Source organism: Borostomias antarcticus, assembly GCF_949987555.1.
Source record: "Borostomias antarcticus genome assembly, chromosome: 5".
Taxonomy (NCBI): Eukaryota; Metazoa; Chordata; class Actinopteri; order Stomiiformes; family Stomiidae; genus Borostomias; species Borostomias antarcticus.
Window position 1 is genome coordinate 10,030,114 of NC_140238.1, and position 20,000 is coordinate 10,050,113.

General features: G+C 49.8%; 1 protein-coding gene across 1 annotated transcript in view; it reads left to right on the forward strand.

Annotated features, from left to right (window-relative positions):
- akap6 (A kinase (PRKA) anchor protein 6) overlaps positions 1-20,000 on the forward strand; it is a gene marked incomplete at both ends in the record, with an annotated part of 122,696 nt that overhangs the window by 23,103 nt on the left and 79,593 nt on the right. Inside the window, 2 exons of the mRNA XM_084438892.1 lie at positions 3,507-3,603; positions 4,428-4,663. Of these exons, the coding sequence (XP_084295018.1) occupies positions 3,507-3,603; positions 4,428-4,663 (333 nt within the window). The remainder of the gene's footprint in view (positions 1-3,506; positions 3,604-4,427; positions 4,664-20,000) is intronic.

Genomic DNA, 20,000 nt, shown 5'->3' on the forward strand with positions numbered 1-20,000 from the left:
GTAAAGGCAATTTGATAATCATTATTACAGAGGCTCTGCTGATCACATTAGCTTCCCCATTCACATGCTGGCTGGGAGGAGCTGCTTCAATGTCAAACCTCAATGTCAACTCATTTAGCTGTACAATACACCACTTAGACGTATGCTAATATGCTAATATGAAGAGAGGATCAGATCACACAGGGTCTGGGGTGGGCTGAGTGGCATGGACAGTATAGTGATTGGTATGAGACACGCTCACACACACGCACACACACACGCACAAGCATGCACGCGCACGCACACACACACACACACACACACACACATACACACTGTATATACAGTACATACACAAACACACGCGCGTGCACACACACTTTTTAAATCCATCAAAATAGTGTCACACCTTTTAAAATCTTAGAATTATCTTCTGTCCACAGGTACTGTATACAGTACAGTCACACCTGTGTGTGTGTGTGTGTGTGTGTGTGTGTGTGTGTGTGTGTGTGTGTGTGTGTGTGTGTGTGTGTGGTTGTCTGTGTGTGTGTGTCTGTGTGTGTGTGTGTGTGTGTGTGTGTGTGTGAGAGAGAGAGAGAGAGAGAGAGAGACAGCTGTATCTGTAAGATGCTGCAGGGATTATCCCTCTCTGCCTGCCTGCACATGAGTGGAGAGGTTTTAGGTTTTAGGTCCAGTGGTTTTTTCAGCACATCTCCAGGTGTCCCATCTCTCCAGCAAAGAATACACACTCACACACACACACACACACACACACACACACACACACACACACACACACACACACACAACAAAGATGCATCATGCTCAAATAAAATCTAGGGAGATAGAGAGAGGGGGAGAGAGATAGAGAAAGAGAGAGAGAGATAGAGAGAGAGATTTAGAAGAGAGGACGGGAGAGAGAGAGAAAGAGAGACTGAGAGAAAGAGATTATGAGAGGTAGCGAGAGATAGGGAGAGAGAAAGAAAGAGATTGTTGAGAGGGAGAGAGAGAGAGAGAGAGAAAGAGATAGAAAAAGGGAACGAGAGAAGTAGAGAGAAATAGGAAGAGGGCGAATATCAATCTGAAGGTAATGTTCGGCTTCAGAGTAAATAATACCAGTGACAGGTGTGTGTGTGTGTGTGTGTGTGTGTGTGTGTGTGCGCGTGCGCGTGTGTGTGTGTGTGTGTGTGTAATGCCGTAACTCACCTAGTAAAACATTGAACGCTTGGACATTATCCGCTGGCTGGTATTGTAAGCACCGCTAGACATATAGTTAATTGTGTGTGTGTGTGTGTGTATTGTATATGTATGGACAGTACATCAACTAAAACCACTAGGGTAGATTTGCCTGGCAGGCCTGATTGATAGGGCTCCCTCCTCTAGTCTTATCTGCTCTGCTCTACATATTTGAACTCCAGAAAAAAAAAACACAGAATAGAATTGACTTTGGAATCAGCACTGAAATATGATCTGTGGTTTCATTACAATTCTATAATCTGTGAGAATAATTCACTCACTTCAGACAGAGGTAGATATCTATCTGTGCGTGTGTGTGTGTGTGTGTGTGTGTGTGTGTGTGTGTGTGTGCCTCTGTGTCTGTGATGTACTGTGTGCACGTGCATGTGCTTGTGTGAGTGAGTGTGTGTATGTATAGGTATGTCTGTGTGCAGTATGTTTGTATATGTTTGTGTCTGTATGTACATGTATAGATTTGTCTGCTTGATGTGTGTGTGTGTGTGTGTGTGTGTGTGTGCGTGCGTGCGTGCGTGCGTGTGTGTGTGTTTCTGTCTCTTCATCCTGAAGAGGAGAGACCATCCATCCCACTATAAGTAGTGACTGTGGTGGATATTCTACCTTGTCACAGATGATGAATCCCTGACTCAGTCCATTTGTCAGCAGCCAACGCACATGCACGCACGCACACACACGCACGCACGCACGCACGCACATACACACACACACACATACACACACACAAACACGCACATACACACACACACACACACACACACACACACACATTTCTCCCAGAGGGGTACAGTATGCATGACTCCATCTGCACCTCATTTAAAGATATCTGGCTAATCTGGGTATGCTTGGGAACTACAACTGTGTCTGGGATTTGTAGTTTTAGTGAACAATGATCTAGACTTCTAGGAACACATGACAGACACATGCACACGCACACCACAGAGGCCTGTCAGGCTTGGGCCTGATAGACCAGACCAGACCAGACCAAATCAGACCAGACCAGACCAAATCAGACCAGACCAGACCAATTCAGACCAGACCAGACCAAATCAGACCAGACCAGACCAATTCAGACCAGACCAGACCAGACCAATTCAGACCAGACCAGATCAGACCAGATCAGACCAGACCATATCAGATCAGATCAGATCAGACCAGACCAGACTAGACCAGACCAAATCAGACCAAATCAGACCAAATCAGACCAGACCAGACCAAATCAGACCAGACCAGACCAGGCCAGGCCAGGCCAGACCAGGCCAGGCCAGGCCAGGCCAGGCCAGGCCAGGCCAGACCAGACCAGACCAGGCCAGGCCAGGCCAGACCAGACCAGATCAGACATTAATTGTGCTGAACAGAGCTGGCTAAGATCTGAGGAGAAAGAACTATCTGAGGAGAACATCGCTCCAGGCTCTCCTCGTCTCTCCTTTCCTGGGAGTCCCCCGCCCCCTCCTCTCCCTGAACCCCCCCCCCCCCCTTGCATCACATATCACATCTTCAAAAGCTCCCTGATTACTGAGCGCCGGTTAGAGAAGAGAAAGCTCTATCTGCTCGCGCTCTGCTCCGCGCACGTTCACATGGGTATTATCACAAGCAATCAGCTTGAAAGTTTTCATAGCAGCACCCAAGAGGGGGGGGGGTCCATGGAGGAGGGGAGTCAGAAGAGAGTCTGTTGGGGATGGGGGGGGGGGGGGGGGCATGGCAGAGACAGAAAAAGAGTGTTTGGGGGATATTTAGTGGAATAACAATGGCCAGATTGAGCCATCATAAATGGTGTGTGTGTGTGGGGGGAGGGGGGTGAGACACATGGTGGAAAGGGTGCGGGGCGGGGGGTGGGGGGGATTTTAGGGGCTGCTGTTCTCTCAGGGGCCCGACCTCTGATGGAGGCAGGGAGCAGGTGGCTCGGGAAACATAGGGTGGAGGAGGGGAGTGGGAAGAGAGAATGGAGGAGAGACTTGGGAGGGGGGGACTTGGGAAAGAGGGGTGGAGTTTAAGGTGGGGGGGGGGTTGGATGAGTGCACCTGAGAGATGCGGTGAGTGGGAATCTACTGAACTAGTCCAACACGGGTGCACGCAAGCGTGGCATTCATGTACTCATCAGCATGGTTCTGTGTTTGTGTGTGTGTGTCTGTATGTGTGTGTCTGTGTGTTTGTGTGGGGGGCAAGGCTATTCAAAGACAGCAGGGTCTTGCATCTGCGTGTCTGTCTGCGAAAATGAGATAGAGATGCAATAAAGTGCTATCTTCTTTTTCTCTGTGTGTGTGTGTGTGTGTCAGAGCTTCAAGCTGAACGTGGACAGCCGCGATGCGTTGAAGGAGGCCGTACTGGAGGAGGGCGGACGGCTGCTGGAAGTTCTCACATCCCACAAATCAGGTAGCCACGGCAACCATCGCACATTTATTATTAATGTTTATATTAACATACTGACCTTCAGAATTTATAAATCTTCAAGTAACCGCTTTCAGGCTGTGGAGGAAAGGAGAGGAGAGAGGAGGAGAGAACAGAATAGGAGAGGAGGAAAGCGAAGTGAGGAGAGGAGAAGAGAAGAGAGTTGAGGAGAGAAGAGGAGAAGAGAAGAGAGGAGAAGAGAGGAGAAGAGAGGAGAAGAGAGGAGAGGAGAAGAGAGGAGAAGGGAGGAGAAGAGAGGAGAAGGGAGGAGAGGAGAAGAGGGGAGGGGAAGGAAGGAGGGGAGAGGCTTTTCACATCCATTATATTACAATACCACTGGCTTTCTGCTGTGGAGTGGATTGACTTCCGGAGAGAGAGAGAGAGAGAGAGAAAGAGAGAAGAGAGAGAGAGAGAGAGAAAGAGAGAGAGAGACAGAGAGGGATGGCTAAGGTTAAAGCAGATAGAGAGGACAAAGAGAGAGAGAGAGAGAGATCTCTATCTGTGTGTGTCTCTATCATCCCCCACTATTGTCCTCCGGTGGCCAGTATCTCTGTTTTGGAGAAGGTTGCGTTGGAATGACAGGAACTTACCAAGCTTAGGCTGATCCAACAACAGCTAGATGAAGGCCACTCCTTTCATCTCTCTCTCTCTCTCTCTCTCTCTCTCTTCTCCCTTATCTTACCCCTCTCTCTCTCCACCACACCTGTTTTCTATTCCCCCTCCATCCTCTCTCACATCTCTCTCCCTTTCTCTCTCTCTCTCTCTCTCTCTCTCTCTCTCTCCCTCCCTCTCCCCCTCCCCCTCCCCAGGACTGAGGGACATGCTCCAGATGATCTCCCAGCAGTGGGCGGAGCTCCAGAGACAGATCCGGCGCCAGCACGGCTGGATGCTGCGGGCGCTGGACGCCATCAAAGCGCGCGTGCTGCTGGACCCCGACCTCGGCCTTGCCGCCGCCGCCCCCCGGACCCCGGACCCCCGGAGCCAGCGGGCCCAGGGGGCTGGGATGGGTCAGCAAGAGTCCGCCGGACCGCTGGCCTGCCCCGAGGTACGCCGGCTCCATCCCTCCATCCCTCCCTCCATCCCCGTTTCCTCTCTCTGATCCCCCCCTCCCCGCCCCCCTGTAGCCCCCGGCTATCCTCTGCTCGCTCAGCAAAATAAACAAACGGGAGGGTGAGATGGGAAGGGTCCGCTGCTATTAGCATAAGAAACACCTAAAGTAAAGCTTCCCGGTTGGAAGTTAGGGGGGGGGGGGGGGGGTGATTGGGGGCTGGGGCACTGGCAGATGCGCATGATGTGAATATGAAATCTTTCATCAACGAAGCGTAAGGCAATGTTGGTGGTTGCATGAATAATTTGAAGACAAACGCGGGGGCTCGCGCAGATGCACACCCGTACTGCGCGCACGCACGCACGCACGCATTGTTTGGTCGCTCGAAATGTGTGAAACCCAATTTATGTTCTCTGCATTTAATGTGTAATTACCAGCGCAGTCTCTTCCAGGTTAGCTTTGCTCAATGTTTGGTTACCAGTTGTGATTTGGTAATTATGTTCAAATTTGATTGGGTTGGGGGTGTCATTCCTACACGCGCACAGACACACACACACACACACACACACACACACACACACACACACATACAGAGGCAGAGACAGTCACACACCTGCAAACATAGGCTGACAACAAGGTGTTTAGGTGTTTGTATGTGTTTGTATGTGTGTTTGTGTGTGTGTGTGTGTGTGTGTGTGTGTGTGTGTGTGTGTGTGTGTGTGTGTGTGTCTGGACGTCAGGGCGATATGAGCAGCCATGTCAGGGTGTCAGCTGAGCCTCGCTATATTTCCCATGAGGCCTCAGCAACACCAAGGCGCCTTCTCCTCCATGTCTCCCTCCCTCCGTAATCTCTTATGCTTCATCTGAAACAAATGAGAAAAACTATCCCTCCCTCCCTGCTCTCTCTCTACCTCTCCCTCCCTCCATCCCTCCTCTCTCTCTCTCCCCTCTCTCTCCCTACCTCGCCGTTCCTCCATTCCACCTCTCTCCTCCTACCTCCCTCCCTCTTTCCTCTCTCACTCACCTCCTCTCCTCTCTTCTCTCACTCTCCTTCTCTCCTCTCTTCTCCTCAGCATACCTCTCCTCTCTCTTTTCCTCTCCTCTCCTCTCCTCTCCTCTCCTCTCCTCTCCTCTCCTCTCCTCTCCTCTCCTCTCCTCTCCTCTCCTCTCCTCTCCTCTCCTCTCCTCTCCTCTCTAGATGAATAACCCTGTCTGACTCTAGAGTGTTTTGCTCCAATTAGAGCACAGAGTGATCAGTGTGATCAGTCTACTCTGACAGTCGTTAGTCGCTCAGCTACAGCACATTACCGTGGCGACCAGCCCTGAATCATTATCTTCCAGTCGTTAATGACAATCAGATGCATGGCCTAATTATGGGATGGCCACTGTAGAGGGTGGAAGGTCAGAGACGGAGCTACAAATCTCTGCCTCGACGTGTGCGTGTGCGTGTGTGTGTGTGTGTGTGTGTGTGTGTGTGTGTGTGTGTGTGTGTGTGTGTGCATATGCGTGTGTGTGTGTGTGCATGTGTGTATATTTATACTGGTCCTTAGAGGTTGTAGGGTTGGGTAAATACTGAAGGAATTAGAGGGGGGGGGGGGGTCATCTTCACTATGGTAACGAGAATGTTCCTCCTCAGAACCCTCCTTGACACGTACCAGCACAGGTGATGATGTCACAGTGATGGCGGAAGTCATCTGACCTACCTTCTGAACTCCAATTCCATTAGAACTTTGAGAAGGCGATTATCAACGAAACAGAGCACGAAACTCTGTGCACCAAAATTAAATGAGTTCAAAATTGGCACATGCTACACCCCTCCACCGAATTTCATGAAAAGCAGTCTGGTAGTTTTTGTGTAATCCTAGTCCAAAAAATGTATGGAGGTGAATGGACGTCCGGGCCATGTTTGGGAAGCTCATGGACCCGCCCTGTGATTCACTGGGGCGGAGGTAAAAATGACTGGAGGTGGATTAATGAATGAGAGAGAGAGAGAGAGAGAGAGAGAGAGATGGGGAGAGAACGAGAGAGAGAGAGGACAGAGAAAGAAAGTGAAAGATGGAGAGAGCGAGAGATGGAGAAAGAAAGAGAGAGAGAGTGATACTGTAGGAAAGTAATAACACACAGCTTGAAGCTTCAATGTTTGTTTAAGTCTCAATAACAGACAGCAGTAGGGGAGAGAGGGTGGGAGGGAGAGAGAGAGGGTGAGAGAGAGAGAGAGAGAGAAAGAGAGAGAGAGAGATATTCCACCTCCTCCCCACCAGCTCTTGATGTGCCGAGAGGAGCATCTCTTATGTATGACACTCTCTGTCTCAGTGTCAGGAACACACATCCTCACACTCATGTAAATGTCATGGAATATCAGATAAGACCACCGAGATTAGGCTACATGGAAATCTGTGTGTGTTTATGTGTGTGTGTGTGTGTGATTCAGAGCTCTTCCCAGACAGCCAGGTTCACTGAATGTTGCTGTTAAGCCGTAAAGCTGCGTTCTCTCATATTCCCTGTTATTTGCGGGGCTTGCGAGATTGTAGTCGAGCCCTGTCGGTTGGAGCCTGAGTGATATTCAGCTGCTTAACAGGTGTCGGCGACACCATATACGCGCAAACACACACAAGCATGCGTAAACACACACACGCACACACACACAAACGCACACCGCACTCACATACAGAAAAAGTCCATTATGTTCTTGTATTCTGAATCAACAGTGTTGATGAGCAGAAGGGCTGTACCATATCCACCTGCAGGCAGGGGGGGGGGGGGGGGGGGGGGGCTTGAAGAAGCAGCCCCGAGTCAGTCGGTGGTGACCGGAAGCTCGGCTCGGCCAAACTCTAGGGGTGTTAGGGCAACGTAGGACACTGCCACAACATCCAAGTTTATCAGTCAGAGACGGAGTCCTTCTGTAGGGGCCGGGGGCCATGCACTATCTCTGAGAGAGAGCGGACGAGAGAGAGAGAGAGAGAGAGAGAGGACGAGAGAGAGAGAGAGAGAGATAGAGAGAGAGAGAGAGAGGAATTTGGATCATCATTGCTGGGTGTTTACACATCATCTAACTAACTAATGCCAGTCTCATGCCGATGTGTGTGTGTGTGTGTGTGTGTGTGTAGCGGCCTTATCAGGCTGTGCTGGGAGACAGCTTGTCCCCCCCAGGGCATCTATTTCACCCTCCACCACCGAGTGCATGTGTGTGTGTGTGGGGGGGGGGGGGGGGGGGTGTCTGTGGGGAGGGGGAGGGGGCAGTGAGAGGAGCAGGAGGATAGAGTCCTGGGGGGAGAGGGTGGTGAGAGAGAGCGAAGGGATGTGGGAGGAGAGGGGGAGAGATGGATGAGGGGGAGAGGAGAGGGGAGGAGACAGAGCCATCGGCAGACATATGCTACAGCAGGGACCCCGAGCCACACCTGTCCCCTCCCAGGCGAGGCAGCAGGACCGGCCAGCCGGCTCAAACCAATGCACCCCGGGACATTCCACTGCTGGAGATGAAATTACACCCAAGTGCTGCTTAAAAACCGGAGATATCTGTCTGTCCTTATGACACACGCACGCGCACACACACACACACCCAAACGTGCAGTAACACACAGGCACACACGTGTAGTAGCACGCAGGCATGCACACTCACACACAAACACACACACACACACACGTGCACTAACATGCAGGCACGCACACACAGACATGCACGCATGCGCGCTCACCCACATACACACGCACCCATCAACCCACCCACACACACACACACACACACACACACACTCGTCCTCTCCAAACAGTAAGTACTGTACAGGAACCAGAGTTCACTAGGCTTGATGACCATGTCTATTCTCTTGCTGCTCCCTTCCATCGGCTCAGCCGTCAGACACCGCCCTGCAGAGCGCCACTGTCTCTCTGTGTTTTAAGTGCCTTGTGTTGGGGAAGTGCCTGAAACCGCTAAACTCTTTCCACAAGGTCGCCACAGTATTCACCATGTGATAATTGATGTTTTGGAGGAAGAGATGTGAAAATTCATAAAGTGGTTGTGATTACTCAGTTCCTGACCCTGTTTGAGGAGTTGTTTCACTTTTTGAAATGAGGGTTTGTTTACGATTTCCAATGATAAACCCTCGTCCGCCAGAATGATTGGTCTATGAATATCTAATTCAACTAACTGCCTTCGTCAAAGTAGTGAGCTGGAGTCGAACTCGTCCAGATACTTCACATCCATCTACCTCTTCCAAAAAATGCCAGGCTTTTAAATTAGAAGTACGCATAATCAGAGATCTAAATAAAAAATAATTAATTAATCTTCTCCCTGCCAGTATTAGCATGCAAAAGCACTCCAAATGTAATTTATTAAGAGAGTTAAAATGACATACCTCTTTAAGTGTGGTTGCCAAAGGCAAGCTGACAATTGGAATCCATTTGTTAGAGGAGATGGAGATATTTTTTTCTCCTCGTTGACATTTTTCAAATATTTAATTACACCAATATTAAAAATGAATATGCATTTTTTTCCCCCTTGTCAAAGAGGAAAGTTGTCATCGAGCAGTGATGAGATTAGTTGGTTAATAACATTGCACGTGTTCCAGTGAAATAGACTCTAAGGGAAACTTAGGTTGAAGTTTGTTCCAGGTGAGAGAAAGTGTGTGTTTGTAAGTGCCCTCTAGACAGGAGAAGGGTGTACTGTGACGGAGGCTGGTAGTTGTGTTCCAGCTACTGGGTAGAGGCCAGCAGGACATGCTACTCTGTTGACCAGACACATGTCTGTTTCTCTCAAATACCAATTCCACCTGAAACAATGCTTGAAGAAAAATCATCTGCTCCAAAAATGTGAATGGAGCCACAAGCGTGGACACACACTTGCACTAAGACACTGTCGACCGCTCCCTCTCTTTCTCTCTACCTACCTCCCTCCCCTCTTCTCTCTCTCTCTCTCTCTCTCTCTCTCTCTCTCTCTCTCTCTACATCCGTCCGTGAAGAGGCAGAGAGGAGTACTCAGGTTTGTAATTATCAGGACCACAGCGTTGTCTCAGAGATGCAGCTGTGTGCTGCTGGAGATGTCTGCTTAGTGTTGTAATTACCAGGAGCACAGTGAGATCTCTGCTTTGATTCCCCCTGTAGTCGAGCAGGCCTCCTCCTGTCCTGGCAGGCCAACGCCAACGCTCAGAAGAATCCTCTCTCCAGCTGAAGGCAATCACATTCAATCACATTCAATCACATTCAATCACATTCAATCTGATGGGGCGGGATGTGGCGGCAAGTCGACGCAATGTGACGGCTTAAGCATTTCACACACGCTTACGCACACACACTCACGCACACACATACACACAGACATGCACATAGACAGGCAAAAATGCGGACATGCACACACACACACACACACACTCGCAGTTTGGCGGCCAAGACACTTGATATTCCCAGTAGTGCTGAGCTCCAGCTGCTCCAGCGTTAGAGGTGATTGCTCCCTAACGTTGCTGTGAGTACCGCCAGGGCTCAGCTCAGCCTGCCTCTGTCAACCTAATTAGTCTGAAACAATCATTTGTTCAAAGTGGGGGTGTTCACTTTGAACCAGACTGAGAACATGGGGGATTGAAGACTCTGACAGAGGGATAGATCAACCAGACAGCTGATTGGCCACATTGGCACCATTGTGGTCCACAGGGACTGCTGCGGATTCCCAGGAGAGATCATGTTGTACTCTTTGTCTAATGGTAGAAGTTTGTAAAACTGGTAACACCAATCTTTTCACAAGGTCATTGCAATATTCATGATGTGATAGTCGATGCTTCAGGGGCACAGATGTGAATATTCATATGGAGGCTGTGATATATCCAGGATGGCTGTAGGTTTGTAGGAGAGATCATGTTGTACTCTTGGTCTAATGATAGATGCTTGAACTCGGAGCGAGAAACAGGGGTTCGATCCCTGCTGTCGTGTTTATCTACAGTACATACAGGTCCGAGCCACTCGCAAGATGCCCGGGGGGTAAGACCCGTGGTTCGATCCCCCCGCTTGCATGTGGGTGTGTCTACTTGATTAGATCTGATCGTCTTGGAGGATTTTCGCTAATATGTCTCAAATAAACATTTATTCAGAGAAAATTATTTCTAAGTGTTCAATAATCTGCTTCCTCTGCCATGGTGGAGAGCAGCGTAGCGGAGGTCCACTGCGCTGAGAGTAGAGCCAGCCTGTCACCCTGGAAGACCACCACAGGCCCAGCTTTAATATTTAATCTGCTGCTTTAATCAAGCTTTAGCTTCATGATTAGGGGAGGTATGGAGGGATTTAAAGGTGCAGTCCGCGGTGTGAGGTGTCTGCCGGTTTGAACGATAGGATGCCCTGCAGAGAGAGAGAGAGAGAGTGCAAAGAGAGAGAAAAGTGTGCTTTAATAACTACGTAGACGGGTACAGTATGCAATGTACCTCGTGCACACACTCTCTCTTTCTCTCTCTCTCTTTCTCTCTCTCTCTCTCTCTTTCTCTCAGGTCCAGCCACTTAGCCCTCAGTCAGGCTGGAATAATTGTCAATGAATATTTAACAAGGCTTCAGTGTGAAGGATAGGGGGGATAGAGAGGGATAGGCATCAGAGAGACATCAAGCACTGGCTGTGTTATTAATGCAGGAAGTTCCAGTGATACATTGTAGGCAGCGGAGCATTCAGCAGGCGGGAGCAGACAGTGGATTAGTTAGAGGAGATGGTGAAACTGAGTCTGACAGACAGACAGACAGACAGACAGACAGGCTGGTAGACAGACAGACAGACAGACAGACAGACAGACAGACAGACAGACAGGCAGGCAGGCTGGTAGACAGACAGACAGGCAGGCTGGTAGACAGACAGACAGACAGACAGGCTGGTAGACAGACAGACACGCGAGTGGTCGGTTTATCAAACAAAGACGATAGTTTATTCTGGTGTTTACGATTTACAAAAATGATTCTAAACAGGAAGTAATTCCAGCTCAGAATGAAGGAATGAAACAGGGGGTGTCGTCTTACAGTATAGTCGTGGTAGAGGAAGTGATGTCAATCAGGACAAACGGTACGGGGAAGTGATGTCACACAGAACAAATGGTAGTTTGACTGGTCTATGAGAACGAACTAAGAAGGAAGTTCACACAAGTTGTAAAATAATAAACTAAGGAAGAGCAGTCAGGTGGGAAAACAGAAAAAAACAAATTGTGAAATTTCATTAACAGACAGACAGACAGGCAGGCAGACAGACAGACAGGCAGACTGAATGAAGGGAGAGAGACAGACAGGGAAGGAGAGATACTGTAGAGACATACAGATAGTCAGAGGGTGGGAGACAGACAGAAAGGGAGTGAGGGAGGGAGAGAGAGAGAGACAGACAGACGGATAGACAGGGAAGGAGAGAGAGACAGACAGATAGACAAACGGACAGATACACAGACAGACAGACAGGGAGGGAGAAAGAGAGAGACAGACGGAGAGAGAAACTGACTGACTGACTGACTGACTGACTGACTGACTGACTGACTGACAAGGAGGGAGGGAGAGGGGAAGACAGGTAGACAGGGAAGGAGGGGAGGGATGGAGGCATGTAGGCAGACAGGGAGACAGATAGACATGGAGATAGACAGGCAAGGAGACAGACAGAAAGACAGGGAGACAGTCTCAGAGCTCTCTAGATCATTTTGTGTTCTACCTGATGTTCTTTCCTCCTCTCCACATCATTCTGGAATCTTCCTTTTTTCTGAATTCTAATCAGGGGCCCTTATAGCCAACCTGGTCAACATAAAAGTGTCGGGGTGTTATGAAATATGGTTAGTGGAATTACCTCAGTGGCACTCTGATTTAGAGTGCCTCACAGGTGAAAGACAAAAACACCGAACATCACTCCATCCCCACTCCCCTGTGAATGTCAGACTGGAGCTTTAAATGATCTCTCTCTCTCTCTCTCTCTCTCTCTCTCTCTCTCTCTCTTTCTCTGTCCACCCCACCGTCCTCTGCCATTCCTTCCCCTTTTTCCCTTTATCTCTCTCTCTTTCTCTCCACCCCTCCTTCCTCTCCCATTCGTTCCACCCTCTATTCCTCCCCTCATCCTCCTCCCCCCCCTGCTCCCACCATCCCTCTCTCCTAACCTCTCTCCATCTCTCCATCTCCATACCTTCTTGAAGTGATATAAAATTCTAATGTCTGCCCTGCGGTCCTCTCCTGCTGGTGAACCGGTCAGGGAGAGAAGAGATGCTGCCACGCACAGAGGAGAGGAGAGGAGAGGAGAGGAGAGGAGAGGAGAGGAGAGGAGAGGAGAGGAGAGGAGAGGAGAGGAGAGGAGAGGAGAGGAGAGGAGAGGAGAGGAGAGGAGAGGAGGGGGGAGGAGGGGAGAGGAAAAGAGAGAAGAAAAGAGGTGGAGAGAGGAGAGAGGAGGGTAGGAACGAGGAGGGAAGGGGAGAGGAGAGGAGGGGGAGAGGAGGAGGGGAGGGGAGACTCCCTTGGCATACGGGAGAAAATGCCACTGCTCCTCTCTCATCTCGTGTTGTCAACAGAGCGGAGCTTTAACCAGTCGCAACGTTCAGATGTGTGCAAACAGAACGGGGGGTGTTATGGATTAGTTTTGATTTACATGCATGTTCAGCCTTTGATATTAAAAACAACTGGAATGTTGTCCTTGAACAGCGCTGGGACAAAACCAGTAGAGAGAGAGGAGGAGGCGGGAGAGAGGAGAGGGAGAGAAAGAGGGGGGGAGAGATGGAGAGAGGGAGAGAGAGAGGGGGGGGAGAGAGGGGGGGAGAGATGGAGAGGGAGATAGGGAGGGGTGGAGAGAGAGGAGAGGGAGAGAGAGGGGGAGAAATGGAGAGATAGAGGAGAGGGAGAGAGAGGAGAGGCAGAGAGAGGGAAGGGGGAGGGATGGAGAGAGAGGAGAGCGAGGGAGAGAGACGTGGGAGAGATGAAGAGAGAGAAAGAGGAGAGGGAGAAGGAGAGAGAGAGGGGGAGTGATGGAGAGAGAGAGAGAGAATCTTTCTGCTCTAGAGAACAGCAGGTGGGTATGAGCGAGAATGTGAGCATGGGGTTGAACTATAGCAGGAAGCTATAAACTCACATTCAAGTCTTGAACAGACTACACTGCCCCGGGAGTCAGAGTAGAGCTGGAATCCTGTGTACTGTCACAACAAGCCCGACGTGTGACGAACAGTGTGTCTCTGCGTTCCTGGAGGGGCCACAGGGGGTCTGCTCCTACTGTTCTCTCTCCTCATGTAGGTGAGGTGAACAGGAGAAACCCACTCCTCCGTTGAAAGGGCCCACGGGAAGATAAACGTGTGGCACGTACGCCGGTCGTAGGATTCCTCTGATCAATGTTTTGTCTGGTTTTGTCCTTTTTCACTTGGATCACAGTGACTTAAACGTGTAAACAACTAAACAGAGAAAGGGGATCATAATCATCGCTTGATCATGATCGCGATGATGAAGATGTCTTGCTGGCAGTGTTTGAGATGCAGTGTGTGCTTGTGTGTGTGTGTGTGTGTGTGTATGTGTGTGTGTGCTTGTGTGTGTGTGTGTTTATGTGTGTGTGTGTGTGTGTGTGTGTGTGTGTGTGTGTGTGTGTGTGCGTGTGTGCGTGCATGCGTGCGTGCGTGCGTGTGTGTACACGTGTGTGTCTAGGACATGCATTATGCATTGACTCTATTGGAGAATACTCAGGTCCTGTCTTGTTGTTCCGTTTAAGTCAATGTTGCCTTTTGGGTTGTGGTCTGTATTGTCTCCTGCCCTCCTTCCTCCCTCACCCCTCACCCCCCTCTCCCCTCCCTCCTCCCTCACCTCCCTCACCCCCTCTCCCCCAATCTGAGGGGAAGAGGGCTACATGTTTGTCTTACTGACGCAACGTTCTGCATCTTAAGCTGTGTTCCCATCTGCCTGCAAAACGGCACCTGAGTCTCTCTTCTCCACAGTCGAAGACGCAAACAACTTAGTTTCTCTCACCGCGGCTGTCAGATTAGGCCTAATGGTTCAGGATTACCCAGAATGCTCTGTAATTATCCTGTATTTCCTTCAAAATGTTAACCTCCCCCCAAGATGCCCTCCATACCAACCCCATGAGGTAAATAGATGAGGAAGAGGAGGGGTCTAATCCTGCGACTGGGAAGGGGCTGGGGGCTTGGGTGATGAATCTGAGAGTCGCTAGGCTAATTTGATTTTCTCGTGCTCAGTGCATTTTCAATGATCTACACCGCAGATCTCAGAGGATAATTACTCCCCATCACATTAAAAAGCAAATACCTCCCCTAAACTTCATCTGTCGGGCTGGAAATCAATTACAATCAACTCACTACCCCCCCCCCCCACACCCATCTACCCCCACCTACCCCATCTACCCCCACGTACCCCATCTACACCCCTCACCTACCCCATCTACCCCCACCTATCCCAGCTACTCCCCCTACCCCCACCTATCTAATCTACCCTCCCACCCCATCTATCCCCATCTACCCCCCCAGCCCCATCTACCCTCATTTACCTCCATCTACTCCCCCTACCCCCACCTACTCCCACCTACCCCTACCTACCCCCATCTAGCCCCACCTACCTCCAGATACCCCACCTACCCCCACATACCCTCACCTACCCCAGACTACTCCCTCCTACCCCTCCTACCCCCACCTACCCCTACTTACCCCTCCTACCCCTACCTACCCCTACCTACCCCTCCTATCCCCACCTACCCCGACTTACCCCTCCTACCCACACCTACAACCACCTACCCCCACCTACCCTTACCTACCCCCTAAGCCCACCTACCTCCACCTACCAACAGCTACCCCCTCATATCCCTTCCTACCCTTCCTACCCCTCCTACCCATTCCTACCCCCACCTACCCCCTCCTATCCCCACATACCCCACCTATCCCCATCTACCCCCACCCCCTTCTACCCTCACTTACCCCCTCCTACCCTCACCTACCCCCTTTTTCCCCCACCTACCCCTACCTACCCCCATCTAGGCCCACCTACACCCTCATACCCTCACATATCCCAGACTACCCCCTCCTACCCCCACCTACCAACAACTTCCCCCTGCCCTCGTGCATGACTCTATAACTCTTACAACTCCATTATTCCCATCTACACACACACACACACACACAAACACACACACACACACACACACCTCCTGAGAAGCTGCATTGAGACTAGGGTAGAGTTTTTGTTATGAATTCTCTTCTAAATCATATTTGATTTCATGCATAATTAGTTTGTCCATCAGTTGTGTGTGTGTGTGTGTGTGTGTGTGTGTGTGTGTGTGTGTGTGTGTGTGTGTGTGTGTGTTCGTGCGCTGCCTACTGTGAGCTCTGATGACACTGTGCTGAGGAAGGACAGCCTATATGCATTAGAAGAACACCACTGTTATGAACCACTGCCCTCTAACACACATACATACACACACACACACACACACACACGCACACACACACACACACACACACACACACACACACACACACACACACACACACACACATACACACACAGCCAGCCAGCCCATACAAAGCAACCGCAGTGGTGGAACTCCAAATCATCGGCAACATTCAATTTGTTGGTAGAGCCTCCTCCCTCTCAGCCGGCCCATCTTAATTATCCTTTAAAATTATATTTTAATTGAATATGGAGGTAAGTAAAAAATGAATCGCTAGACAAAATAATGAGCCTAACATCCAAAGAAGATAAAATAACAAATGAAACCGTTTTTCCTGCATGGGCAGCAGAAAAAGTAAGAAGCCTTATTTGGTGCATCAGAGAGATCCAATCTAATTTAATTCTCTCTCCACTTCTCTAAATAAACATTCTGAAGGGGCTTTTTCATCCAGGGGGTGGGGTGAAAGTGTGTGTATGTGTGTGTGTGTTGTGGGGGGGGGGGGCGATAGAGGTAATCAATATTTCTAGCATTTTAATTAAAAGCGTTAGTGGAATAAATCCATGTAATTATCAGTTAATGAAATACAAGGTCACTCTCTACCTGCCAGACTGTTTGAAGGTGTCTGGCTGCTGGGATGAACACTGCAGTTCAGTGTCAGCTCTGCTCAGACGCTGTCAGCCTGCTCCTGCTCTGGCTCCTTCCTCCACCTCTCCTCCTCCTCCTTGTCTTTCTTCTCCTCGTCTTCCTTCTTCTTCTTCTTCTTCTTCTTCTTCTTCTTCTTCTTCTTCTTCTTCTTCTTCTTCTTCTTCTTCTTCTTCTTCTTCTTCTTCTTCTTCTTCTTCTTCTTCTTCTTCTTCTTCTTCTTCTTCTTCTTCTTCTTCTTCTTCTTCTTCTTCTTCTTCTTCTTCTTCTTCTTCTTCTTCTTCTTCTTCTTCTCCTCCCACCTTAACCCCTCCTAGGCTTGGCTTGGTGGCTGCCCAGGAGCAGGAGAGGAGCAACGAAATTAATTAATAAATTCACTCTGTATTGAGTCCTGCTCTTTGGTGGAGCCTTCTCTCTCACACACACGCGCACACACATGCACTCACTCACGCACACACATGCACTCACGCACACACACACACACACACACACACACACACACACACACACACACACACACACACACACACACACACACACACACACACACACACACACTTGTGGATGTGAGGTACATGTAGACATGCTGGGCATGAAAAGTCGTCTTATGAAGACTAGATTTAAATGCTGTTTTTACTCTGGGAGGAGGAGGGGTATTACAGTAAACAGGACTTTATACCAACATCATCAACAACATCACCTACCATTAAACCAAGAACACAGCACACATACCACCTTCCTGTGCTTGGACCCATATTCATAGAGGGTACTGATTTAACAAAAACAACAAAAGCAATAGCCACAACAAACAACAAACAAACAAACAAACTACTACTAGTAGTTCCAGCAGCACCAGCCTCCCCCACCTGGAACAAACACTCCAAGTAATGAATAGAGATACAATGGAGCAGAGAAATTGAATTTAACGTTTGGGGCATGCGGCACTTACCTGGAATGGCTCTGTAATGGTCCAGGGCATTTGTCACCAGGAAACGCTTCCGGAATGCTTTTGTTCCCACTGTTAATGAAATAGGAAAGTTGGCGTCAGCGGCCGGTGAGCACCGCGCCTCGTTCCAGCTTTATGCATCGATCTTCACAATTGCTTTCTTTGTCTTATGGCCGGGATCCATTTGTCCCCTTGTGATTGCCAAGAAGCAGCGTTTAAACGAAGCAGGGACCCCATGCGGTGATGCAGCCGACCCTCTATCTCGGTGTTTCACTCACCAGGCCCGTAGCCAGCCTTGTGGAAGGGGGGGTTCGTTTTCGTCAAAAAGCGGATCTTATCGCATTTTTTTTACGAAGATCCCGTCGCTCGGCAAATTGTTGACGAGGGGGAGGGGGAGGGGGGGGCTAGTCGAACGGACTATTTAGATTCGCCGACGATTTGTCGACGGGGGGGGGGGGGGGGGACCTTTGGTCGTGAGGGGGGGTTTGTTTTGGTCCACCCCATTCCCCCCTGGCTACAGCTCTGCATTGGTAGAGAAGACGTGGAGGTTTAGGGACCGCATAGCGACTTTTTAGGGAAAATAGTTATCTATTAGAATACTTCTGATTTGTAGTCAGTATACAGTAGTAGTGTGTACTGTAGCATTCACATGTGTCTGAATGGATATCAAAACTATTCTAGCGTATCTTTTGGAAGCTGACATGTCCAACAGAACCAGTGGTTAGTGTTTAGGTATATACAAACGCTCTCACTGTGTTTCTATAGGTCAGCTTCGAGCAAGACCTTAAAGTGAGGAAGGCGCTTGCATGGAGGGCCCTGAACAGCATGGCCAGTGTGCGGAACTCCAACCTCCCCCTACAAATCAAACTCAACTTCTTCTATGCGACTGTGGAGTCCATCCTCATATGGCTGTGAATGCTGGACCCTGAAGCCCACCCTGCAGAAGTCCCTAGATGGGCGCTAGACCAGAATGCTGTGTGCAGTACTTAACATCAACAAGAACGAGCATGTAACCAACAAGCATCTGTATGGGGGGGGGGGCACCAAGGGTGAGTGAGAAAACAGCAGCGAGGAGAATGAGGCTGGCAGGTCACTGCCAGAGACACCAGGAGCTGCCGGCCAGCAAACTGGTGCTGTGGGAGCCAACACACGGGCACCGGTCACCAGGGTGTCCCATATTAACACACGGGCACCGGTCACCAGGGTGTCCCATATTAACACACGGGCACCGGTCACCAGGGTGTCCCATATTAACACACGCGGACGCACCCAAGAAAGATGCAGGAGCGGAAAGTACCGTACCGGCGAGCTAGCCAGACGTATGGAGGATCGGGATGACTGGAAGCTCTGATGGAGGGCTCGTCCGTGGACGACCTAGCAGTGATAGGGAGGGAGTCTGTCCAGAGACTCTTTCACTGCCAGCCAGGGTTGGTAGGGACGCGAGGACTGGCTTGGCAGGGGCAGTGTTGTTGTGTTGCCATCTGCCCTCCTGTGAGACAGAAAGATGGAGGGAGGGAGGGATCGAGAGAAAGAAAGAGAAAGCGAGAGAGGTGGAATGACATAGCGGAATAGTGAGAGAGCGAGAGAGTGAGAGAGAGAGAGAGAGAGAGGGAAACAGACTGGGAGAGAAAGAGAGAGGGGGGGAGAACAGCACCTCACATGTTTCATATCAACACTTGATCCTCTGCCTGCTGACTTATTTAGCTTCCTCTACCATTCACTTTGAACAAGCTGCCATCCTTTCATCCCCACACCCCCCCCCCGCCCCTCCCAAAACAAACAGGCATGCCCACGTGCCGAACGCGCCCTGCTACCCGCTTTTCTCCCGATTTCAAATTAAGATCCACATTTTTATGTTCCTTAATTATTTCCTAATTAGTTTGCATGTTAATTAAAATGGTGGCTAATGTTAATTACCTATATTAATGGGCTGCAGTGTGCCACCTGCCCGGAGCGCTCCGCTCGCGACGCCAAATGTCTTCATCTGAGGTGCTCAGCGGGCGCCGGGGCGACACGATGAAACGTGGCGTGGAATTGAACTCCAGGGGCCGCTGGCGAGGGTTCCGCAGCAGAACATCTCAGATCTCACATCCCTGTTATAGCAGAAAGAGAGACAAGAATGTTCCCGGTGTGTGTGTGTGTGTGTGTGTGTGTGTGTGTGTGTGTGTGTGTGTGTGTGTGTGTGTGTGTGTGTGTGTGTGAGAGAGAGAGAAAGAGAGAATCAGAGCTACGTACATTTGGTGCAAGCTCGTTCTCTCAATCTCTCTCTATACAGTAAAAGGGGAGTTTCTCTCCATAAGACTTTCCTCAGACCTACAGAACATGGATCAATCAATCAAACAGATCCTTTATTTAACCAGATCATCATCAGGCATCATTGAGATTAACATCTC